The sequence below is a fragment of the Nuphar pumila genome, chromosome 8 (genome assembly GCF_984573655.1).
Source record: "Nuphar pumila chromosome 8, dmNupPumi1.hap1.1, whole genome shotgun sequence".
NCBI classification, from domain to species: domain Eukaryota; kingdom Viridiplantae; phylum Streptophyta; class Magnoliopsida; order Nymphaeales; family Nymphaeaceae; genus Nuphar; species Nuphar pumila.
Genome location: NC_143256.1, coordinates 14945466 through 14971967, shown reverse-complemented (window position 1 = coordinate 14971967; position 26502 = coordinate 14945466). Strand labels below are relative to the sequence as shown.

The 26502-nt window shown below is 39.5% G+C and overlaps 1 protein-coding gene across 1 annotated transcript in view; it reads right to left on the bottom strand.

Moving 5' to 3' along the window:
• LOC149829661 (actin-interacting protein 1-2-like) overlaps positions 1 to 25792 on the bottom strand; it is a 108833-nt gene extending 83041 nt beyond the window's left edge. Inside the window, exons 1-6 of the mRNA XM_090015224.1 lie at positions 25744 to 25792; positions 11303 to 11374; positions 11059 to 11200; positions 10696 to 10893; positions 9274 to 9337; positions 8864 to 8982 (exon numbers count right to left, since the gene is read on the bottom strand). Coding sequence (XP_089871350.1) covers positions 8864 to 8982; positions 9274 to 9337; positions 10696 to 10893; positions 11059 to 11200; positions 11303 to 11374; positions 25744 to 25792 — 644 coding nt within the window. The remainder of the gene's footprint in view (positions 1 to 8863; positions 8983 to 9273; positions 9338 to 10695; positions 10894 to 11058; positions 11201 to 11302; positions 11375 to 25743) is intronic.
• Between the last annotated feature and the right edge of the window lie 710 nt (positions 25793 to 26502).

The following is a 26502-nucleotide window of genomic DNA, read 5'->3' as shown; positions in this document are numbered from 1 at the left end:
AGAAAGAAAAAAATTAATCTTCTATACCTATGCTTGTTGAACCAAGATTAAAGACAAAAGAAAAATTAGCTACCTGTGAACCATGTAGAAATCCTATTTGCAGATATTGGGGAGACATAAAAGTATTAATTTTGTAAGAACAAAATGGGTCATATGCTGGTAACACAGTGTTTTCCTAAGATCCCTTAAGTGAATCCTACAATGGGAGGGATAGGCTACCTATGCAGAATGTGGAAAGTACACAATAGAAATACAGTGGGGCGGAAGAATGAATCAATGATGATTATGAAAACACCTACACGCTTTACGGATTTTCAACAAGCAGTATATATGAAATATTAAAACTAGCTGATGCTAGTTGCATAAAAGCAATTAAACTAATGGCTAGCAAAGGTTTTGATGTAACATATGGAACATGCTGAAAACTTAGAAATTCTAATAAAAGGAATTTAATCAACAATAACACAGACTCATGATCTTGAAGGCAAACAATGTAAAAAAGAATTAATAAATAAATAAATAAAAGGTAATGGGATGAATTGCCAGCAATTAATCTTTGCACAAAAAGAAATTGGTTGTAACAGGGTCAGTATATCCTTACCCCATCTCCTTGGCAGCTTCTTACCGAGACAAAGGACTTTAGCAAAAAAAAAGAAAAAAAAAAAAAGAAAAACCCTGAGGTGATTATCGGGTATCCACCAGTCATCCAGGCGGTATGAAGCAAATGGATGACACGAACGTAACGACCTGCAATCTTATTACTCTTTTGATGAAGGCAATTATTAAATCCCCAGCCAGACATACATGGACATCTCTCATTTTAATCCATTCAGATATATTCACAGATAAAGTGGAAATGTCATTACTCACATGAACTACATAAATGGCCCCAAACCAATGGATATTACTCTTAGCTATATCCAACCTTTCAGACTGACCTATGCCACACCATCAGTTTATATTGGCTAAAAGGATGAGCAGCATGGTTAACAGGTCTGGACAGGAGAATTTCAAGCATATTTGGCAAACTCACATAAGAAAAAAAAAACTTCCAAAGTATTGACCCAGTTATGAATAACAGAGCAAGGCAAAAACATCAGATTACGAGATGTGCAAGCTGGTTTCCTTGTGAATCAACCCTTCTTTTCCCCCCCTTTTTTTTTATTTGTCATCATCATTTTTTTTTTTAGCAACACCCAATTTCTTCTTCTTTGTTGTACCTGTGGAAGTGCCAACGAGTATATTTACACTGTCGCATTTCACAGGTGAGTCACTAATTTCATAAACAAGATTCATGCCTTGGAATGCCAATTCTTGCATGAATGAGAACAGGATCAGGCTGGCAATGAACAAAGTTGGACACTAATGATCATATCCACGGCTGGGGACCTTTCCAGCTTAAACTTCCATTTTGGAGGATCACTTAGAGTTCAATTAGCCTTGGTAATTAGCTAGATTCACGAATTTGTAAATCAGGCTAACCTGAATATAATTGTGTTGCAAAAAAAAAAAAACACACTCCTAATCCTGGGTTGGTTCTAAGGGAAACAATGAGGCCAGCAAGAGATGGAACCAAATACCGTGGGAAATCTAGAGCATCTGAATTGAGTTCTACACGTTTTGAGTGCTAGTTTATAACTAGTTCTGAAAAGCCAGGTCCATTTTATGCTTGAGTTTCATGAGTTACAGGCAGGGAAGTGTTGAATTCTATGATTTTGAACGATAATTTCAAGTTGAAAATTGGACCTTGGATATTTAACAAATCCCAGATATCAAGTCAATCCAAACATCAGTATTGTGCATTGTGCTGAATCATTTCCAAAATGCAAGTCCAATCGCCACAAGCACACAACAAAATTAAACCATGAAAAATATCTTCAGTTCTTCAACAATTTTTTTTTGAACATATGCATAAGCTACATTGATTTGAATAACACCATTAGCTAATATAAGAACAGAATGGTTTTTAAAACTTCAGAATTGTGCCATGCAAATGAGCACTATCATAATTGAGGGGTCCCAGGTTCGAATCTCACAAGGGTTATCGCCCAGCTTTCCTAATAAAAAAAAAATTAAGGACAATGCAGGCATGTCCAGAAAGAATATGCAGAATAAGTTGCAATCCATAATGACTATGTTGGATATTAAGTAGTATTATATTGCATTAGATTCAAAACCATACCTCTAATATTGCAAGATGCAACAAATTTATATAATTATGCAAACATTTGGGCAAATTACACACCAAACAACTTAGACTGCCAAAGAATTAAGGAAGCATTTCAAGAACTCAAGAATCAAATTTAGCACAGACATTAAATCAATCTGTGCCAGCACTCAGAGTTCTGCTGAATAAACATTAGGTCCATCTAAATGCAACTTCAGGTAACATAAAATTGAGATACTATGCACCTCCATCACCAAACTGCAGACTCGATGGTCTTGTGCAAAATATGAATAGTATGAGCATACAAAGAGAAGGAATCTAGATTTCCTACGATAACCACATACATGGACCCTATGATGGGTGATCGATGGGTGTTAAAAAAAAACTGGAAATGATGGAGAAACCCGTGTGCTAAGAGGCATATCCGTCATGAAGAGCGAAGGGATGTATTGCATGGATGTAGTGGATGATGCCGAACAAGATACCCACTTACGGGAAATGTTAAAACACACATAACAAAGAAAAAAAAATAAAAAAAAAAATAAAAAAAAAGGGGAAAAGAAACCATGTTGGAACGAGATTGTCCCATTGCTGTAGCTGCAAGGGGATCGGTCCTGCTATATGCAGGTCGACCCCATCTTTTGCCTTATAATCAGGAGAAGAAAATGAAGGATGACGTAGGTAAAATAAAAATAAAAACAGAAAGAAAGGATCAGAGAAAGAAAGGAAGAAAAAGAAAAAGGAAAGAAGGAAAGAAAAAAAAAAATGTGCAAGGAATCAAAGAAGGAAGCAACGATTACTTACCTGGGATTGAAGAGATAATTGGTCTCTTTCTGTTACGTATTCTGCAGAAATTTTGAGGGGTGGATAGAGGGCTTTAGTTTGTCGATCAAGTATTAACACTCTTTCCTGATGTGAAGATGAAAACCTATCCTGCAGCCTTGCTGTGGAGGTTTTACTCCCTCCAACGAACGGAGAAGGGAACTAGTGGGAGGAATTGCTGTGGGGTGTGCTTCCGCCGAGGTCTTGAAGATGTAGGCAACCTTCTTCTTCAACTGACAGAATGAGGAAGAGGGAGGTAGAAGAAAAGAGTGAAGAAGATATATGCAGGAAAAGGGGCAATGGTGGGGTAAAAAAAAACGGGTGAAAGACTTCGTTAAAGGGAAGAGATAGGGGTGCGGGGTGAGAAAACGGTCTTGTGAAAGAGGGGCTGTAATGGTAGGGTGAAGACGGGTGAAGAAGCGGGTTTCCATATGCGGTTCCTTTTAAAGATGGAGGAGAAGGGTCTGGAAGGGTGGAGCGGTTAGGGATCGACGGGAGAAAAGGGCGCGATGGACGATTGGCAATGGAGGAGAGAGAAAGAGAGAGAGAGGAAAGTGGCGAGAGTGAAAGAGAGGGCTTTAGGGTTTTGGTGGAGAGAATCGGGAGAGAGAGAGAGAGGAGAAAAGGGTTTCGAGGGTTTATTTGTGAGAATTTTTGGTTTTTTCCAAAAAGAGGCTCTCTTTAACAAAGTTTTTTCATAAAAATGGTTCAAAAATGATTTTTTTAGCAAAAATCGATTTTAAAAAGTTTAAACTCATTCATTTTTCTTGAAATTTTTCATTCTTTTTTTGGTTTTTGTTTTATTTTTCAATTTTTTTGTATTTTTAGAATAAAATCCTAAAGTTTGTGAGAAAACAAAGGTTAAAACTAATTTTTTTGTGTTTCTGCAAAAATATTTACAAAAAGGAATTTTTCTGAGAATTTAAAAACTATTTTGAGAAAGTTTCTTCAGAAATGGGTTTTTGATCCGGATTTTGAGAAAATATGGATTTAAAGTGCTGGATTCGGATCCGGGGTTGATTTTGAATATATCAATATGAATTTTAATTCAGAAAGTCTGAAGAAATGACTTGATTTTCTCAAAAAACGGAGTTAGGGGCAAAAAGGGTCATTTTACCAATTTTTGAAAAATTTGGGGTGTTCACAGTTACCAATCAAAACATACTGAGCCCGAAGGTATGTTAATCATACACGGCATAACACTAAGACCTCATTGGCAATCGGTTAGGCTTAGGCAAAACCATCACAGCCTCAACCGATAACCATATGCAGTCTCATATTAATTTATCCACGTATGTGGTGTCTCTTTACGACACAACCATATAAAAATTTTGTGACATTTTTTTATACAAGAACAGTCACATAAAAGCATGCATAATCAGTCACATAACATATTTTTAGTAATATACATAAGGCATGACAATCCTATAAAAGTGTGCATAACAGTCATATAGAAGCACACATTATGTAACGTTTTATAAAGCATGAACAGTCTTATCATGACATACATGAACAGTCACATGATTATGTATTTAACCAGTCCGATAATTTGTCATGTAACCAGCTGAAAATCAACTATATGACAGGCTGAAATTTTTGTTATGAAACAGGCCATAAACTGACTATATAATAGGTTGAAATTTTTATTATGTAACAGGCCATAAATTGGCTATATGACAGGCTGAAAATATGTCATATATCAGGCCAAGAATTCGGTAATGTACATGCAAAAAATCAACTATATAATAGGCCAAAAAAAATCAGACTTACTACAGTTCATGTGGCAGCAACAAAACAAGCTATATTCAATCTAACAGTGGCAGCATACCTGATCTTAACTTAGAGTTCAAGATGAAACTTTAAAGGTTGTTTTGATGCTGGCCTAAATGGCAGCATCAAACAAAGTTGGATATGGGTCCTAGACGATGATAATCGACTGGGCTAAAACCCACTGACATCAGCTCCATTTCATCATTTTTTTTGTTTGAGTCTATCCCAGCTGACTGCAGTCAACTGGAGTGTAACACATGAGATCTGCTCAGCTGACTACAGTCAGTTGGGCTTGACAGGCTTAGAAACTGCTCAGCCGACTACAGTTGGCTAGGCATGACAGATTATAAAATATGATCAGCCAACTGTAGTTGGTTGGGCACAGAAGTGTTTGAATTATACTTAGTCGACTGCAGTTGGTTGGGCATATTAGTGTCTCGTATTATTTTTTGAACCCTGCTCAGCTAACAACACTTGGATGGGCCTGTATACTAGAGAAACTGCTCAGCCGACTTTTGTTAGCTAGGTTGTTCACAGTTCATAAAAAAAATGAAATAAATTTGAAAATCAATCCTAAAACCATAATTTACGAAATTTGGGTTTTGGTGACATAATGTAAAACATGAACAGTCTTATATAATGCATTAAACAATTATATTAGTATGTTATATGACCAGTCTGAACACTTATCATGCCACAGGCCGAGAACTGATCATGTACAGACCAAGAACCAGCCATATAATAGACCAATATCTTAATCATGTAACAGACCAAAAATCTAGTTATGTAACATGCTGAAAATCTATCGCATAACAGGCCAAAAAAAAAAAACAATCATTGACATCCGTAGATCCGGACCAAATTTGCACGTTTATGAGGCTTGTCAGATCTGTCCACCATTACAATAGGTAAATCTATCCACATTTGTCCATACACATGGTAGGACAGATTTATCCTTGTGAACAGTGGAACAAATCTAACTATATGCACCGAAAATCGAAACAGCATGCATAGGCTAAAAGAATAAAATTTATGGATGGTTATAATATATATATATATATATATATATATATATATTATAACCATATATATATATATATATAAAACTAATGTAATGTTATCTATAAATCTCTCTCTCTCTATATATACCTAGTAAAATCATATTCTCATTTTTTTCTTCTTTTTTCATTCCACCAAAAACATTACATAAACCTCATATGTGCTATTTCTCTGCATTTGAATCAAGAAGGAAGCCTGTATCTTTTTTTGAAGCTCAAAAGAGACCAGGAGAAAGATCGAATGATCGGAGAGAAAAAGAGCCTTCTTCTCCTTCTTCTTTTCTTCTTATTTTTTCTTCTCTTTCTTTCTCTCCCACGGTTTCTCTCTCTCTCTCTCTTTGTTTCTTCTTTCTTTCTTTTTCAAGTTTTATATCAGAGGGGGCCTCTAGAGGGTGACGCCCCTCTAGGGCTTCCTCACATGGACAGGAGATAGAATTTTCCATATGGGATTCTATCTCCAACCTCCTTTCCTAATCTTTCTAGATTTTTTTTGTTGACTTTTCCAACTCCTTCCTCTTTCTAATTACTTACTTTTTTTTTAAAGCAACCAAAGGGGCTCTTATAGAGACCCCACTATTTGGTAACTACCATATCTAACTGAAATTTCAAATTAATTAATTTTTAATAATTAATTAATTAATTAATAATTAATAATTATTCAAAAAATCTAGAGGGTGTCTTATCCCTCTAGGAGTCTTTTTAACCTTAAATTTTCTTAAATTAAACCTTTATACTAAATTTAAAGCTTTGATTTCGTTGGACCTAGATTTTGGATCTGAATTTGGATCCAAGATCCAAATCCATATTCAATATTCATATGGATCTTGAATTGAATCAGATCCTAATTAATATAGGTCTTCGACTGAGTCTAGATCTATATTAACTTGGATCATGCGGATCGGATCTAGTCTGATCCAACCCGAACCCGATCCTATCGAGATGGGCACTTTTTAAAAAAATGTAATTTTTGGGCGAACTATAGTTCGAATTCAGGAAAATAAAATATCATTGAATTCAATATTTCAAGGTGCATCCAATGATGTATAACTTGAATTTTGCCTCCGATTTTCACATGAATTTAACTCAAATTTTGCTTAAATTTTACTTGATTTTAAAGGTAAAAAATAAAAGTTTTTATCATATCTTGTTTAGCTCGTTCAGGTCTTGTCAATGAGACTTGAGCCAAACCCAAACTCAATTGACACCACCTAAAATTGAGGATTTATCAATTTTTCTGCAACACAACCAAAATCTTTGAATTTGACTGTGTAAAAACACACGATATTACATCCCTACCTTCTTAAAAGAATTTCATTCACAAAATTAGAACGTACTGAATAGGTGTCGGTAGTGCTCACGCATATCGACCTTGGGCTCCCAAGTGCACTCGTCCAATCTGTGATGTTGCCAACACACCTTCACGAATAGAATCGTCCTACTGTGCAGTGTCCTCTCCTGGCGATCCACAATTTTCATCAGCTTCTCCTATGTCATCAAGTCAGGTTGTACATCAACCGCCTCATAGTGGATCACATGTGAGGGGTCAGTCACATACTTCTTCAAGATCGAGACGTGAAAGACATTATGAATCTAAGAAAACTAAGGGAGAAGTGTCACACGGTATGCGGTCTACCCAACACTCTCAAGGATCTCTAAGGGTCCAACATATTGAGGACTCAACTTCCCCTTCTTCCCGAACCGGAAGACACTCTTCGTGGGCGAGATCTGTACAAACACGTGGTCACCCATGGCAAACTTGAGCTTCCTACGCCGCTGATTGGCATAGCTCTTCTGCCTGCTTTGTGCTGCGACCAACCTCTGTCGGATCAACCGTACCTAGTCTGAGTAGTGCTTGATGGCCTCTGGTGACTCCACTGCTCTCACTCCAACCTTATTTCAGCACACTGGGGATCTACATGGTCTGCCATACAGAGCTTCGTATGAGGCCATACCAATGCTGGTAGGGTAACTATTGTTGTATGAAAACTCTACAAGCTTTACAGCCTATCTCACTCTCCTGCCCAATCTAACGCGCATGCTCTAAGCATATCCTCTAGTGTTTGTATCATGCGCTTTGTCTGACCATCAGTTTGTGGGTGAAAAGTCGTGTTGAACTTCAATGTGGCACCAAGGGCCTTCTACAACTGGTGCCAAAAATGAGACATAAAATGAGGGTATCGATCTGACATGATCGAATGTGGCACCCCGTGAAGCCAGACTATCTTATCCACATAGAGGTCTGCTAGACTCTCCAAGCTTTGACTGATCCTGATCGGTAGAAAGTGGGCACTCTTCGTTAACATGTTCACTATCACCTAGATGGCATCGTGTTGACAATGGGTCCACGGCAACCCTATCATGAAGTCCATTAAGTTGTCATCCCACTTTCACTCTGGAATGTTTAATGACTGAGGAAGTCCACCAGGTCTCTAATGCTTGATCTTCACCTACTGGTAGGTAGACACCGAGACACAAACTCTGCTACGTCCTGCTTTATCTTGTTCCACCAATACATCCGTTGGAGGTCCTTGAACATCTTATTAGAACTTGGGTGAACAAAATACCTCGACCGGTATGCCTCACTCATCAGCTCCTCCTGCAGTGCCTTTGGAACCCACCATCTGTCTTTGAACATGATGGTTTCATCCTCCTCACGACAAAACTATGCATCATGCTTCTGGGCACTCATGCACAACCTCTCAAACTCTAGATCGATTGACTGAAGCTCCTCAATGTGGTCTATAATCTTAGGTTACGCCTGCATCCCCGCATAAAGGATGCATCCAGAATCATCTGCAAATGGTTGTCATCTCACAAACTCTTTGATCATATCCCAAATATGCCCTATTAAGCTAAGTATCATGACTAAAGCCTTCTGCTAAGCGTGTCTGCCACTACATTTGCCTTACCAGGGTGGTAGGTGATGGAGAACTTGTAGTCCTTAAGGAACTCCAAACACTTGTGTTGCCTCAAATTAAAATCACATTGTGTGAATATGTACTTGAGGCTCTTATGATCAGAGAGGACCTCAAACTATTTCGCATACATGTAGTGACACAAGATCTTCAGTGCAAAGACAATTGCCGCTAATTCCAAGTCATACGTGGGGTAATTCTTCTCATGCACCTTTAGTTGTCGAGAAGCGTACGCGATCACCTTTCTGTGCTGCATCAAGACACAGTCCAGTCCGGTCCCTGAAGCATCATTGTACACAATGAATCTACCTGTCCCAAAAGGTAAAGTTAATATTGGGGCCGTGGTCAACCTCCTCTTCAGCTTCTGAAAGCTCTCCTCACATCGAGGTGACCAAACCAACTTTATCTTCTTCTATAAAAGTCGAGTCATTGGAGCCGCTATACGAGAGAAGTTCTCAATGAATTGATAGTAGTAGCTCACCAATCCCAAGAAACTCTTGATCTCTAAAATTGTCTTCGGTTGCTTCCAAGACAACATTGCCTCCACCTTGGCTGGATCGACCTCAATGCCCTTCTTAGAGATCACGTGGCTGAGAAACATCATCCTGTGGAGCCAAAACTCACACTTCAAGAACTTAACATAAAGTTGATGTTCTCTCAGTGTCTGCAACACAATCCACAGATGCTGTCAGTGCTCCTCCACGCTCTCAGAGTAGATAAGAATGCCATCGGTGAATATAATGACAAAAGAATCCAACCATAAACTGAAGACCCGATTCATCAGGTCCATGAATGTTGCAGGGGCATTGGTAAGTCTAAAAGACATCACCAAAAACTTATAGTCCCCGTATCTGGACCTGAATGTGGTCTTTAGAACATCCTCTGCACTGATTCACAACTGATGGTACCCGAAACAAAGATCTATCTTACAGAACCAGCTCCTTCTTCAACTCAACCAGCTCTGCAAGTGCCATGTGATACGGTATTCAGGAAACTGGTGTCATGCCAGGCATTAGCTCGATTGAGAACTTGATCTTCCTGTGAGGTAGCAAACCTGGCAAGTCCTCGGGAAAGACATTCAAAAACTCATGAACCGCGTCCAACTGCTCCAAATGTGTCACCTAACTGTCTGTCGCAGACACACTGGCCAAGAACACCATACAACCTTGCTTATGGTACTTGGAGATCTTCAATGTCGAGACAATCTTCACCTCGCTCGTTGATCAAATCGCCTAAAACACCAATATAGACAAATCAGGGCGCTCTAACGGAACCTCATTTCTCCAACACTAAAGAGTAGCATTGTATTTAGACAACCAGTCTATACCCAAAATGACATCATAGAAAGTCATGTTCAGTATGATCAGGTCAGCAAACAACTCATGCCCCTCGATGATCACTCAGACTGTAGGAAAATATTTCTCGCAAGAAGAAGATGTACCCATCGGAGACATCACGTAAAAAGCCTTCTCGAGGCTAGATGTAACAAGATCAAGCAAACTCGCAAAGGAGGAGGATATAAAGAATGGGTAGCACCCAAATCAAACATCACACGAGCATAGTGTTCAAAGACTACGAAAATACCTTCGAGCAGGTCATTTTGATTACCCTGTGTGGCAGTTGTTGCAGCGTACACTCTCCTGTTGGTCCTCTGTTGCGCCTATTGTTGAGGCCTATGTTGCTACTATTGTTGTCCTCCATGAGTCGTTGGCTTGTTCGGACAATAGATAACGATATGTTCGGGCTGTTGGCACTAGTAGCAGACTCCCTTAAAGAGTGGACAAGAGCCCTAATGATGACTCTTGTTGCACCTTTGACACATGAACAAAGTCTTCCCCTATTGCTTCCTCTGTTGGGGTCGACCCTTCTGATGCCCTTGTTGTGTCCTCTGCCTCTTTACCTTACCCCCTGCCACCCACAGGTGGGTTCTTCCTCGCTTCGCCACTGGTGATGCCCTGGTTACCCCCCACTCTTCTGTGATTCATCCTTGAACCTCTTCCACTCCTCATTCAAGATGGATGCAGACTTGAGCACATCACTGAATATAGTAGGACAACTCGTCATCACACGAACCTGGAGTCCATCTTTCAGCCCACGAACATACTTCGTTTCCCTTGCCTTATCATTAGTAAAAAGGTTCAAGTAGTAGCGCTCCAAACTCCTGAATTTGGTGGTATAGTTCACCAAACTCATGTTCCCCTGAACAAACCCAAAAAAATATTGCTACATACGTTCTCGTGCATAAGCAGGGAACTAAGCATCTAAGAAATTCTCATTGAAAGTCACTCAAGGAAATACCTCCACTCTGTCGTATTTCACTCATCACAGGGTGTCCCACAATTTCTTGGCATCACCCTTCAATTGGAACATGCCAAAATTAGTCTGCCTATCCTCAGGCACAGGCAGGATACAAAACGCCCTTTTAGTCTCCTCAACCCAACTCTCAGCTGCCTCTGGGTCGGCCTTCACTGAGAAGGTTGGAGATTCAACCTAAGAAACTTCTTGAACATCACCACGGTGGGGTTTGGAGTGACCTCGGCAAGATAGACACACATGATCTGTTGCGCCACCTGTGCCTGGACGTATGTGGTCACTATCGTTGTCAAGGTATTCAGGGCATTCAACATGAAGTCCCTTTGCTCCTGTCAATCAGTGGGAGCACCAGAAGTCAAAGCTCGGGAGCGGGTATACATCTAAAACATGAAAAATAGTTAAAAAATTTGCACCCTTATCAAACCTACCCCCTTAGGATTGATCCCCTCAACAATCATAATTGCATATTCACATCAAATTCCTAATTCACATAAAAAGGAATTAAATTAAGCCATTCTCACAGTCTATCATATGAAATTTAAATAAATTGATATTAGTAAAAAAAAATACCAGGTAGCCCTTACTAGTGATGGAGACTGCTCTAGAATACAAGTCATGACTTTCTGATAAAATTTGGACATGGCTTGATTATCAAAAGAAAATTCTGGTACACAAAAATGATTAAAATATAATATTTTATGGTCGACTCTGATACCAAACCTGTAGCGACCCCAACTCATCCCTATTGAAAAGTAATTTTTTTTTAAAGCAATCAAAGGGACTCTTTTAGAGACCTCACTATTTGGTAACTACCATATATAACTAAAATTTGGAATTAATTAATTAATTAATAATTAATAAATATCTAGAAAATTTCATAGAGTGCCTTATCCATCTTGGAGTCTTTTTAACCTTAAATTTCCTTAAATTAAACCTTTATACCGAATTGAAAGCTTTAATTTCGTTGGACCTAGATTTTAGATCTGGGTCCAGATCCAAGATGCAAATTCATATCCAATATTTATATGGATCTTGAACTGGATCAGATCCTAATTAATATGGGTTTTGGATTGAGTTCAGATCCATATTAACTTGGATCATACAGATTGGATTCAGTTTGATCCAATCTGGACCCGGTCCCATCGAGACAGACCCTTTTTTAAAAAATATGATTTTCGAGCAGACCATAGCCTGAGTTCAGAAAAAAAAAATATAGTTGAATTCAACATTTTGAGGTACATCTAATGATGTATAACTTGAATTTAACCTGAATTTTGCTCAAATTTTGCTTGATTTTAAAGGTCAAAAATAAAAGTTTTTATCATATCTTGTTTGGCTCATTTAGGTCTTATCAATGACCCATGGGTCAAACCCAAACTCAATTGACGCTACCTAAAATCGAGGATTTATCGTTTTTTTTATGGCACTTAGCCAAAACCTCAAATATCTCTAAATTTAATACACGATATTACAAGATCTCTGCACTCAAGCACACCCTCATAATTGTTAGGGAAAAGTAATATGTTTGACTCTATATAATTAGGGGTGTCAACGGGTTGGGTTTACTTCGACCAAACCCTATAGGGTTCGGGTTTGGTGACAAAAAAGAATACCCGATTAAGACTCATGTCCCGACTTGAAGAACCGATTAATATATGGACCCGAGTATAGTTTGTGAAATTTTATACCAGACCCAAGCTTGACTCAAGCTTTGATTAAGACCATAAATTTTCAATGTAAAAATGATAAAAAATTATTATTTTATCAGGTATGATCTGGGTCTGGTTCATGTAGTTCTTATTGGATCTAGGTATGATTTATCTTATAGTAGGCTCGATTAGACCTGGGTCTAGACCCGGTATCCTACCCAAAAATCTGATCCAAGTTTGGTTCCACCTAGGTCGAACCAAAGCCGACCTATTGACACCCTTACATACAATGTCGTAAGCTTAAAGTAAAAACAACCACGATCTAACATTAATGTAAAAGGCTGACATGATTCCTGAATGAGTAGATGCATCATTACGAAGGGCAATATAAGATGGGGAAAGCATTTGACCCTCTAATTGGAACTCACAGGAGAAGGTTGGTTTGAGCAAATGTATTCAACATGGTCGAATTCGTAAGAATGAACACTTAGATCATATTTTTTTATGTAAAAGTATTATTTTTTGAAGGTTGAAAGTTTGGTACATTGTAGGCCGTTGATTTTTTAACCCTGAAAAAATCTCACATGCATGTTATAATAACATGTTTCAAAGGTCCTTTTCTACTAAACTAAACATGTAGATCGTGTCAAATGTGCAAAAAATAATAAAAATATTACAGTTTTTCACTGAGGGGTTCCTTACCCACGAGGGGTAGCAAATATTGTCCCATAAAACGGTCCTGGTTTTTTTGTGAGCAAACTTTCTTGGATGACATCCAATCACTAAAGTGTCATAGTGAGTTTCCACTTTCTCAGTAGGATAGAGTGTGCGCTTAATTGTTGGGTAGTTCTGGGGTAGGACCTTGTCTCTGTGTGCTGGAACAGGTCGCTAAGGACAAATTTCACCATTGTGCGCTCAAAAAGTGACTATTTAGAAAATATTTAAAAAATTTTAATGTTTAATTCTTTAGGATAATGACGACATCTATTTTACAATTTAACAATATTTTAATCTAAACTTTATTTTTTAATGACAAGAAAACCCGTATCGAAGACCAGGTCGCTTAATGGGCTCGGCCCACTGCAATATAAGACCCTCAAAGATTAAGACACAACCACCCTATTTTGTGGATTCTGATCGGGTGCAATCACATGGCACAAAATTTGTGCATTATGCACTTGACTGCCCTCCATCAGGCCCTGGGGCCCACAACTGACAGGCTGTCCTCAAGATGGAGGGTGATCAGGTGCTTAATGTTGGTGCAATTATATTGTATCTGATATTTTCATTGTTTTTATGTCCCCCGTACACCTGATGCCCGAACCGGATAAGCAATTCAAATCTTGTGCAGGCCCCTGTCAATTCCTCTGAGTTTCGATCTCGCGACCCTATCGTTGAAGTAAACTTTTCAGTTCAAACTTGATAACTGACAAAATCAATATGCTTCCCAGAAAGTGAATCAACTCACCATGTCAACCAGCCATTAGAATAATTTGGCAATCAAATACTTAAATTGTAAACCATTTTAGATCTCGAATAATTTGGCAATCAAGTACTTAAATTGTAAACCATTTTAGATCTCTCTCTCTCTCTCTCTTGTAGGGGAGCAATTCTCGTGGTCAAATATGAGGTCTCGCCCTTGCTTGCGGATACTTGATCGCGTTTTTCTCTCCCCAGAACTATTTCACGCAGTTCCGGATGTCACTGCTTGTCTGCTGCCACGGACCATGTCCGATCATGGACAAATGACTGTTTCGTGGGGCGCAGGCTTCAAGGCATGTCATAGGTTCTTCTTTGAGGAATGGTGGCTTCGGGTGCCAGACTTTCAGCAGTTGGTAGGTCAATCGTGGGCTCAACCTGCTACGGGATCTTGGGTGGCCATCCGCATCCATGTTAAGCTTCTTTGTCTTCGGAAACGTATTAAGGAATGGCTAAGTTTTAATAACCTGAACAAGTTTAGGTTCATCGGCCAGTGGGAAGCTGAGCTCTCCGATTTGGCCCAACGTCAGGTCGATCTTGTTGGTGTACCGAAGGGTCAAGTGCTTCAATTGCAGGAGCGTATCGTCGTACTCTCTACTCTCGTTGCAGAATGGAGAGCACGAGATGAGCTTAGATGGAAGTTGAGGGCTAGAGTTGCATGGTTGGCTAATAGCGATGATAATACACAATTTTTTCATATGAACGCATCAAATAAATACAGTAAGAACTGTATACTCTCGATCGAGATCGATGGATGCCAGTTTGGTCCGCACAATTGCCTGCCAGCTATTACTTCTTATTTCTCCAGGTTGTATTCGGCCGACTTAGGCGTCAGGGGGGTCATCGGCGATATGGGCTATAAGCAGTTGGCGGCAAACCAATTTGTTTCTTTGCAGGTTAGATTCACTGAAGTGGAGATTTCGAATGCTATTAGCGAACTATCGGGATGGAAGGCACCAGGCCTTAATGGTTTTCACATTGACTTCTTTAAAGCATTTTGGTCAACTGTAAAAACTGACCTGCTCCACTTGTTCGATGAATTCAATCGTAATGCGAGGCTGCCTAAACCATATCATGTGGCAGTCATCTCTTTGATTTCTAAGAGACAAGGGGTATCAGACATATCCAACTTTAGGCCGATTTCGGTGATGGGTGCTCTGTATCGCATTATATCTAAGGTGTTGGCTAATCGGTTGCGCGCTGTCATTGATCAACTTGTTTTGTCTGAACCAGGGTGCTTTTATTCCAGGTCGAAGTTTGCAAGGATCCTTTATTTGTGCAACTGAGCTTCTTCACTCTTTACAGTCGACTGGATCACCGCACTTCATGCTAAAATTGGATTTTCACAAGACTTATGACAGAATGGCATGGGATTTTCTGATTGAATCTCTAACAAATATGGGGCTTGGCAGCCGATTTATAGCATGGGTTAAGGAGTTGGTCACAAAATCCGTATCATCAGTTTGCATCAATGGAATGAGAGGGGAAGAATTCAAGTTGGCTAGAGGTGTACGACAGGGTTGTCCTCTAGCACCTATCATTTTTAATATCGCGGTAGATGGTTTACCTATTCTCATGAAAAGGGCAGAAGAAACAGGCTTCTTGGAATCCTTGGGCATTCCTGGTTTTGTTGGTCACACAATTCAATATGCAGACGATACTTTAATATTTGGACATGCGAATGTTAATCAAATGTCTAGGTTGTACTTCATTATTAAAGTCTTTGCTGCAATTTCAGACCTTCGCCAGAACGAGAGTAAGTGCACTCTGGTCTTACTCAATGCTGACCCTCTTCTCCAATCGGCTGCTGCAAGGATCTTCAACTGCCCAATATCCGACTTCTTGTCAATTTCTTGGGTCCATCGTTGCACTCTCTACAATCAGCGGGAACTTCTACTTGGATGTCTACCATAGAGCGGGTGCAAGGAAGATTGCAGGCTTGGAAGCTCAATATTTATCTTTTGCGGGACGAGTGATGCTCATTCACCATGTTTTAGCCCGATTACCAGAGTTTCGAATGAGCATGTCTATTATACCGACGACAGTAGAGCAGACGATCAATCGTTTGCTTTCGCACTTCCTTTGGTCTGGGAATGTGTCGCACAAAAAGTACCTGCTTGTTTCTTGTCAACAGATCGTGCTTCCGAGGCACCAAGGTGGCTTAGAGATTCCAACTATGAGAAAGAGGAGCATCGTTTTAGTCTTGAAGTGGGCTTGGGAAGCTTCCACATCTCAATCTTCTTGGGCTATGATTGTTAGGCAAAAATATGGTAGTCTACATTAATCCCTTCTTTCCACGCCTAGTTCAGTGTGTCATTCGTCCCTCTGGCTAGAGTGGCGGAAGACACTTCGATCTTTCAGTGGCAGAGATTTTAGGCCTGTCCATGGCATGACATGGCTTCACTGGGCCATGGCGAGCGGAGATAGGTTCTCCATTAAGCAAGTTTACCATTCCTTGTTGCCATCCGGGATGAACCGGTTTCCCAGTGATTGTATGTGGGGTAAGGGGCCAGCTCCAAGGGCAAAAGCTTTGGCGTGACTTGTGGCTCTAGATCGTGTTCAAACCCAAATTAATGTCAGGAAACGGGGGATTCAATTTCCAAGCATGTGTGTTCTTTACGAGAAGGTTGTAGAGGACACGACTCACCTATTTTGGCTTTGCCCGGTCATTCTAGACTTATTTTTTCAAACTTGGGGTGCGCCACTTGTTCAAACTCGTCCATGCACCGTTATTCGGGACCTCTTGCTTGGTCCCAGGATTGTACGACACAAAAAAAATGGAGATTACTGTGGCGGGTTTGGTTGCTTTCAGCATGGTGGGTCATATGGACTGAAAGAAACGACATCTTCTTCAGGGGCATCAAATTCGATTTCGGAAGGCTTCGACAACGGGTCATGTCTGATGTGTATCTGGCTCTTAAATTACATAGTAGGGGGGAGGGGCTGATCGGCTTGTACTCTGAACTATGTACAATCGCCATCTAGATTGTGGCTGTTTTGCTCTTATGTTTCTCTTTTGTCTCTCCCATCCAATATTCTGTTGGATGTATTTTGGTAATGTTGAATGGTGAATGTTCTCTCTCTCTCTCTCTCTCTCTCTCTCTCTCTTGTACATGCGCTACAGAGTTTGTAACCCAAACTGAAACTACAACACCACACGTATATTTATGCGGATGCATAAACATGAAATTTTGCCCATCCAAATGGATGGGTTTCATAGATTTAGGCGATGTTTGGAAACTAGTTGTCAGAAGTAGCCAGAGTGGGAATACCAACACCAGAATTGTTGGTGATGGATGGAGTTGTAAGAAATAATGCAAGTGAGATGGTATTTGACACGTCCAATTCCACATTTTACATCCCACTTACATGAGGTGGTAGTTACCAAATACTACACCAGATCTCACACAGGTGACTGCTTCAACAACCTTCCTAACGTTCTTTCAGTATTATTTCCAACTTTTTAGTTGCATTCCAAACAGATGCACATGTGGAAGTGGTAAATCTCCCGTAAAATCAAAGTGGGCGATAAAGTAGTCGGAAGTCATAGGAAAAAAGGTTTCATTTCAAAAAAATTGCCTAGACCGGATATGTCTTATTTGCAAAATGGGACACCAGTTGATATGGCATTCAATCCATTAAGAGTACCTTCACGAACGAATGTGGGACAAATATTTGAATGCTCACTCGAGTTAGCGGGAGACCTGTTGGGCAGATATTATAGAATAACACCCTTTGATGAGATATATGTTGGGTTTCCCTCCTTTGTGGGATCCATTGGTTCGATGCACATTCAGTATCACTGCAGAATTTCAAGCACGATGCTTGATCTTTTCGAAGATGATTTGGAGTATTTGCTGGATAGCGATTTGTAGAAGTCCTCTCAGCTAAATGACTATTCAACTGTTCAGAGTTTGAGGTTCAGCGAGTTGTCGATGACGATTTGTGGTGAGTGCCTTCAGTTGCATAGCGATTTGTGGTTAGCGTTATGCGTTTCAGTCGGATGACGATTTGTGGTTATCGTTGGATAGCGATTTGTGGTATCGCTGGATAGCGATTTGTGATAAGGCGCATCGTAAGTTATGAAAGATATTTAGTCTTCCGCATTTAATGTGAGTCTTGTCTTCTATTTAAGGGATGGATGAGAGAGCAAAAGCAATGGGAGAGAGCAAAAAAGGCAGAATATTAGGGAGAGAGTGTGAGAAACACTTTTAGGGCACCGAAAGGGTGCGGAGGAAAAAAAAAACAAGGAGTGTTGCGACACTTCTTTCAAGACAGCTTCGTCAAGCTAGTTCATCAAATCATTCGTTCTTTGTTCCTCAGTGAGGCATATCCTCTTGTTCATTTTGTTACACCTTGTGTGTTTGTAAGGCTTATGCCTTTTGGCCACTTTGTAATCTTTGTTTGAAGATAGTGGAAGTTGTTGACCTATTGGTCGTCGTGGACATACCTCAGTTGAGAGGGAACCACGTAAATCGTTGTGTGCTATTTTTATTTTCGCAGCTAGTTTGTTTTGGTTTATTTTTCTACCACTATCATCATCGTATTGTTTTCATCAATTCACACTTGTGGGGAGACCCGGTACATCCATTTTAACCCCAACATATGGTATCAGAGATTTGGTTAGTATATTTGTGTGTGAAGTCATGGAGAATAACATTGGGCGTATGATCAGTTTGAATGGCACAAACTGGATGGCATAGAAAACTAAAATAGAAGACCTCTTGGGTTATAAAGATTTGGATGGACCCATAGACGGTGTGAGAGGCAAACAAGAAGAGATGAAAGATGTCGAATGAAAAAAACTAGACCGAAAGGCGATCAGTTTCATTCGACAATGGATAGATGATAGTGTCTTTCATCATGTATCCATAGAAACTTTGACGCATGGTCTTTGAACCAAACTAGAGAGCCTTTATGATAGAAAGGCAGCAGTGAATAAGGCCTTTCTATTTCGAAAGCTTGTGAACCTCAAGTATAAAGAGGGCGGCTGTATTGCAGAGCATTTGAATGAGATCAAAAGCATTGTAAATCAGTTGGCCACAATGAAAATCACTTTTGATGATGAGTTACAAACTTTGTTGCTCTTATTTCCCTTCCTGAGAGTTGGGAAACCTTGGTGGTCACAGTCAGTAACTCTGCACCTGATGGAATGGTAACGATGAGCCAAGTTACCAGCAGTCTGTTGAATGAAGAGTCCAGGAGAAAGTCATTAGGTCCTTCTACCTCAAAGGCGCTTGTGATTGAAAACAGGGGGAGAAGCAGAAGTAAGAGCAGGGCTCTGCACTACCATGGCAAATCCAGAGGCCACTCACACTCGAGCTCAAAGAAAGACGTCGAGTATTATTATTGCCACAAGAAGGGGCATATGAAGCGACAGTGCAGGAAGCTCAAGCTTAAGGAGTAGAACAGAGAGAAGAGCTCAGAAGAAAAATAAGGTGCCACAGTCACAGATGGAGAGCTCATGGTTGTCTGTGATGGCACTAGCATAAATTTGATCGATCAGAAGACCGATTGGGTGATTGACTCTGGAGCTTCATTTCATGTTACCTCACGGGTTGATTTCTTCACTTCCTACTCGCAAGGTGATTTCGGTAATGTCTGAATGAGAAATGAAGATGTGTCAAAGATTGTTGGCATGGACGACATTTGCTTGGAAACAAGTGTTGGCTGTAAGTTGTTGCTGAAAAATGTGAGGCATGTACCAGACATCCGACTGAATCTGATCTCTGCTGGAAAGTTAGATGATGAGGGCTATAACAACACCTAAAGTGATGGAAGGTGGAAGCTAACCAAAGGCTCATTGGTGATAGCCAGAGGAACAAAGGCTCGTTCCCTTTACACTTTGTAAGCGAAGATCTAGGAGAGTGTTGTGAATGTTGTGGAGACTGGCTCGTCCACAAAATTATGGCATAGAAGGCTTGGGCATATGAGCAAGAAGGGGCTGCAAGTCGTAGTTAAGAAAGAGTTCCTGACAGGTGCAGCAGGTACATCTTTGGAACCTTGTGTTCATTGCTTCCATGGTAAACAAAATAGAGTTTCTTTCCATAGATGCATTGCATCTAGAAAATCTCATGTTCTAAATCTTGTACATTCTGATGTGTGTGGACCTTTAAAGGTCAAGACACTTGGTGGTGCATTGTACTTTATGACTTTCATTGATGATCACTCTAGGAAAGTCTGGGCTTATACACTGAGGACTAAAGACCAAGTTCTAGATGTATTCAAGCACTTTCAGGCCATGGCTAAATAAGAAACTGGCAGGCAGTTGAAGTGTGTTCGCTCGGATAATGGTGGCAAATACATTGGGCCATTTAATCAGTATTGCACCAATCATGGCATCAAGCATGAAAGAACTATAAGGATGACACCTCAACAGAATGGGGTTGCTGAGAGGATGAAGCACATCATTCTTAAGAGAGTCAGATGTTTGCTGTCACACTCTAAATTGCCAAGATCTTTCTGGGGTGAGACAATGAGGACAACAATTGATCTTATCAACTTGTCTCCTTTTATTCCCTTGAAGGGAGATGGTCCAGAAAAAGTTTGGATAGGAAAAGAACCTTTCTATGGACACTTAAGAGTGTTCGGCTGTAGAGCATTTATTCACATTCCGAAGGAAGAGAGGTCCAAGCTTGATCCAAAAGTCAAGCAATGCATATTCATTGGCTATGGACATGAAGAATTTGGCTACAGACTGTATGACCCTATTGATAAAAAGGTGGTCAGAAGTCAAGATGTTGTCTTATTGGAAGATTAGACCATTGAAGACATTGGTGAGTCTGAGCCATCAGAGTCCAGTACAGGTGATCTTATTGATTTAGATCCCCTAGATGCGCCGACTGTTCATGATTTCGTGGAGGAGATTCCACCTCCTCGCAATGATGCAAAGGAAGGAAGTGTTGAGTCAGAAATTGAGGGGGAGCCAACACCCCAAGAGTCACTTCCTCAGACTCCGATAAGGAGATCCACTAGAGAAAAACAGTCATCCAGAAAATACTCATCAAATGAGTATGTGATGATTACAGATCAAGGTGAGCCAGAAACTTTTGAAGAAGTTTTGGAGGATGAAAACAAGTCTGAGTGGTTTAAGGCAATGAAATAAGAAATGGATTCATTGCATGCGAATCACACCTTTGATCTGGTAAAGACAACTAAAGGGAAGAAGGTGTTAAAGAACAAATGGGTCTTCAAGTAGAAGACTGATGAAAACAACTCTCAACCTAGATACAAGGCACGTCTTGTTGTGAAAGGTTTTGCTCAGAAGAAAAGAGTTGACTTTGATGAGATCTTCTCACCACTTGTGAAGATGCCCTCCATCTGAACTGTGCTCGATATAGCTGCAAGCATGAATTTGGAAGTTGAGCAGCTTGATGTGAAGACTGCATTTCTATATGGTGACTTGGAAGAAGAAATTTATATGGAGCAACCTGAGAGTTTCATTGACAAGGATAAAAAGCACCTAGTTTGCAAGTTGAAGAAGAGCTTGTATGGATTGAAGCAAGACCAAGGCAGTGGTATAAGAAATTTGATTTCTTTATGAATGAGCATGGATACTCAAGAACCTCCACAGACCATTGTGTGTTTGTGAAGAAATTTCCAGATGGTAATTTTATCATTCTCTTGCTTTATATGGATGATATACTGATTGTGAGCCAAGACATCAGCAAGATTAGCAAGTTAAAGTTGGAGCTAAGTGAGACATTTGCCATGAAGGATTTAGGTCCAGCAAAGCAGATTCTTGGGATGAGAATCATTCATGACAGATCACATGAGATGATATGATTATCTTAAGAAAAGTATATCAGAAAGGTTCTTGAGAGGTTCAACATGGACAAAGCAAAGCCTGTTAATTGTCCACTTGCAGGCCATTTCAAACTTAGCTCAAGACAATGTCCTACAAATGATGAAGAAGGAACAAAGATGCAGAAAATTCCCTATGCTTCGGCAGTAGGTTCGTTGATATATGCTATGGTCTGTACTCGACCAGACATAGCTCATGCTGTTGGAGTTGTTAGTCGATTTCTGTCAAATTCAGGGAAAGAACATTGGGCAGCAGTGAAATGGATTCTAAGGTATCTTCAGGGCACATTAAAGATGAGTCTGTGTTTTGGAAAGGGTGAACCCATTCTTGATAGATTCACAGATTCTGATATGGCTGGTGATGTAGACAGTAGAAAGTCTACTTCTGGGTATTTGATTACTTTTGCAGGGGAGCAGTTGTATGGCAGTCGAAATTACAGAAATGTCTAGCTCTCTCCACTATAGAAGTTGAGTTCATTGCCATTATAGAAGCCAGTAAAGAATTGTTGTGGGTGAAGAAATTCTTGCAAGAGTTGGGCTTGAAGCAAGAAGAGTATGTTCTTCATTGTGATAGTCAAAGTGCTATTCATTTGAGTAAGAATTTCTCGTTTCATTCAAGATCGAAACATATTAATGTTTGATACCACTGGATTCGATATGTCTTGAATAAAAAATTGCTGCAACTAGAGAAAGTGCATACTGATGACAATACATCAGATATGCTGACCAAGGACAAGCATGAGAAGTGTCGATTCCTAGCAGGAATGGAAGAAGCTTCCACATAAGTCGGGAAGGGGGAGAATTGTTGCGGTTTCCTCCTTTGTGGGATCCATTGGTTCGATGCACATTTAGTATCGCTGCAGAATTCTAAGCACGATGCTTGATCTTTTCGAGGACGATTTGGAGTATTCGTTGGATAGTGATTTGTAGAAGTCCTCTCAGCTGAATGATGCTTTAGTTGTTCAGAGTTTGAGGTTCAGCGAGTTGTCGATGGCAATTTGTGGTGAGTGCCTTCAGCTGCATAGCGATTTGTGGTTAACGTTATGTGCTTCAGCAGGATGACGAATTGTGGTTATCACTGGATAGCGATTTGTGATAAGGCGCTTCAGGCACATCGTAAGTTATGCAGGACGTTTAGTCTTCCACATTTAATGCAAGTCTCGTCCTCTATTTAGGGGATGGATGAGAGAACAAAAGCAGCGGAAGAGAGCAAAAAAGGCAGAACATTAGGGAGAGAGTGTGAGAAACACTTTTAGGGCACCGAAAAGGTGCGGAGGGAACAAAAAGCAAGAAGTGCTACGATACTTCTTTCAGGACAACTTTGTCAAGCTGATTCTTCAGATCATTCGTTCTTTGTTCCTCAGTGAGGTATATCCTCTTGTTCATTTCATTACACCTTGTGTATTTGTAAGGCTTATGCCTTTTGGCCACTCTGTAATCTTTGTTTGAAGATAGTAAAAGTTGTTGACCTATTGGTCGCTGTGGACGTACCTCAGTTGAGAGAGAATCACGTAAATCGTTGTGTGCTGTTTTTATTTTCGCTACTGGTTTGTTTTGGTTTATTTTTCTACCAGTGTCATCGTCGTATTGTTTCCATCAATTCACACTCGTGGGGAGACCCAGTACATTCGTTTTAACCCCAACAATATACACACAAAAATTTTCATTCCTGCCACATACTGACAGCTTCCAAACAGGGCCTTACTCAAGTTTATAGAAAAAAAAATCTACCAAATAGAGAGAGAGGCATGGAAATATAATATTAGTAAGAAAGTGAAAGAGGTCGATTTGACATACGCAGGCATGGCTTAGTGATGTATTGGGAGCAAAATTAAAGGCTGCCCTTTTGTATCATATATTAGAATTTTAGTAGGAAATTATCACTTTAAAGTGTAAACATAATGTATACATGTATGCCTTCAACCGTTTCTAATGTGATTGTGATTTTTTCCCATTAATTGCAAGTTACAACAACAATAAAACCCTATGATCTAGAGCTACGACCTTACTTTCTATGCCTCGGTTGTTTGACAATAGATTTCAGTGCACCAAACAGTAGGGGATAAATTGTGAAATTTAATCAAACAAGAATTTCTTAAGCCAAAGCCCAGCATAGGCGCGAGGGCGAAAGTCTTGACCTCAGAATTTTACCCCATTGGTGGTTGATCTATGATCTACCTGCGAATGGAACCAAGGTTATATATATATATATATATATATATATTAATGAGTTTGTGCTAAACTCATTTGATGCTAAACCACATGCTAAATGGGTTTTTTTGTCCTTTTTTTCATTTTACTTTTAAATTCTGACCGTAATGTGATCTATGTACTTGATTTATAGGGATCAGCTCTTGAAGCATTTGATTCCAATATATGGGTGGGTTTTTATAAGGTTCAAAAAAACAACGGTCCAAAATCTTTGTAAAATTTTTAGGCTCCAAACATTATTGAAAACACAAGAGCCAGGTGTGGATCCTTAGTAAATCCACCATGCCCAACACATTTATAGAGCTAAAACTGCATAAAAACCACCGAAGAAGCCCAACAACCCATTTAGCATGCGGTTTAGCACCAAATGGGTTTAGCACGGACCCATCTTCCTATATATATATATATATATATATATATATATATATATATATATATATATATATATATATATATATATATATATAAAGTAATGCTAAGCTGCTTTGGGATTACCTACACACATAGTAAAATCATAGATGTAGTATCTTCTCAATCGGACTCCGTGTTCAACATAGTTATTTGATAAGAATCATGTCCGGATCATGTTTTTGGACATAAAATAAGATTTTTTAAATCATGAAACTTTGCTACATTTTAGGCCGTTGATTTTTTTAAGGTCTTAAAAAACCTATACAATGATTACAATCGCATGATCTAAAACTTGTTTTCTGTTTAAAAATGCATATAGATCACATTTATAAGGTCTTATCAACAAAAAAAAAAACTACAAGATTTGGAAAACCCAAACCTTTTACTAGATGGGAGTAGGTGCTCTATATATAGGAAGAGGGACCGTCCAACTAAAAGAAGGTCCAAAATCTACAACCCATGATAATCCACGGTGTTCTTTTTCTAACAACCGAGTTTTATATTGATCACATTTTTTCAACAAAAGAAACTTTTTTTAAGCTATGAAAAAATTGAGCATTTGTGACCATTGATTTTTGAATCACCAAAAAAAAACACTTGCATAAACTGGATTCCCATGAAACAAAAAATTTGATCCCAACCAAATAGACCATGTAGATCATATCTATAAAGATTCACATAAAATAACACGAGCTATGAGATATTGCTCATTTCAACTCATTAATATTGTATGCACATCCCCACTAACTAACTAACTAACTATGTATATATTGTATGCACATCTCCACTAACTAACTAACTAACTAACTATATATATATATATAAAAGGAAGACTCTATTAAACATCAAGAAGTCTTTTTTTTATGAGGAATGTTGAAACCACCTGCGAAATCAGACCCTGCGCTGGCTATGCATATCGCACATTCAGCCGTTGATACCACGGTGTAAACCCCCTGAGACACACCTTGTCTTTAGGGAGTCGTCTTGCTTCGGCACGAGCTAAAGGCATGATACCCTTACCCTTCATAATGCAAGGGGCTGACATTTGTGAGAAACTCTGACCATCCGCCTAGCAGCCAAGGGCCCTTCCATTACACAAAACCCTTTGGGGCTACCAATCCACGTCTCCATGACTTGCTACTTACTATATTTGTATCCATGACTTACCACCCAAGGAATTGGCATCCACGCCATCTTGTCCATTGAAGGGCATGACCAGTCTCCCTAAGGTTATAAATTAATGAGACATGATCAACTAGGCTAAGAGACTAATGGCTCTCACTTCTTTTTTTTGAAAGGCAAGGTGGGGTTTGGCAGACCCCATCAGTTATTCAACCTACCATTGGGTTTTGAACCTGCAACTTCCCACTACAAGGAGACATGCACTGACAGCTCCTACCAACAACACAGCTTTGGCTACTAATGACTCACTTAATTAGGAGCAAATATGTATTTTGGCAACGTCTTAACATAATCTTACTTAGGACAAGAAATAAATAGGAAGAGTTTGACTAGCCCTGAACCCATCATCTAGCTTGACTTGACCCATTGCTTGGTTAACTTTGAGTTTCTCATAGCTACATTTACAAACATAAAAAATGAACCAGAAGAGACAAATAAGCTGTGTTGATTGAGGGAGAATTGTCTTTTTCTTTTTGTTTTTTTTTGCTGTTTGATGAGCAAGTTGAGGGATAACGCCATGAACATGAGACCCCAATTTGTATATATTACATAATAATATTTTGTCAAAAAATAATGTTTTTTATATTTCAAAGACCTGTTTGTTCCATTTTCATGGATGGGAATGATCTATCATACAAAAATAGGCATCGATTTTTAAAAGCTCTTGCCAGTTCAATTTAATTGAGAGAAGTATGAAAGGATTAATAAAAGGTAACCAACGG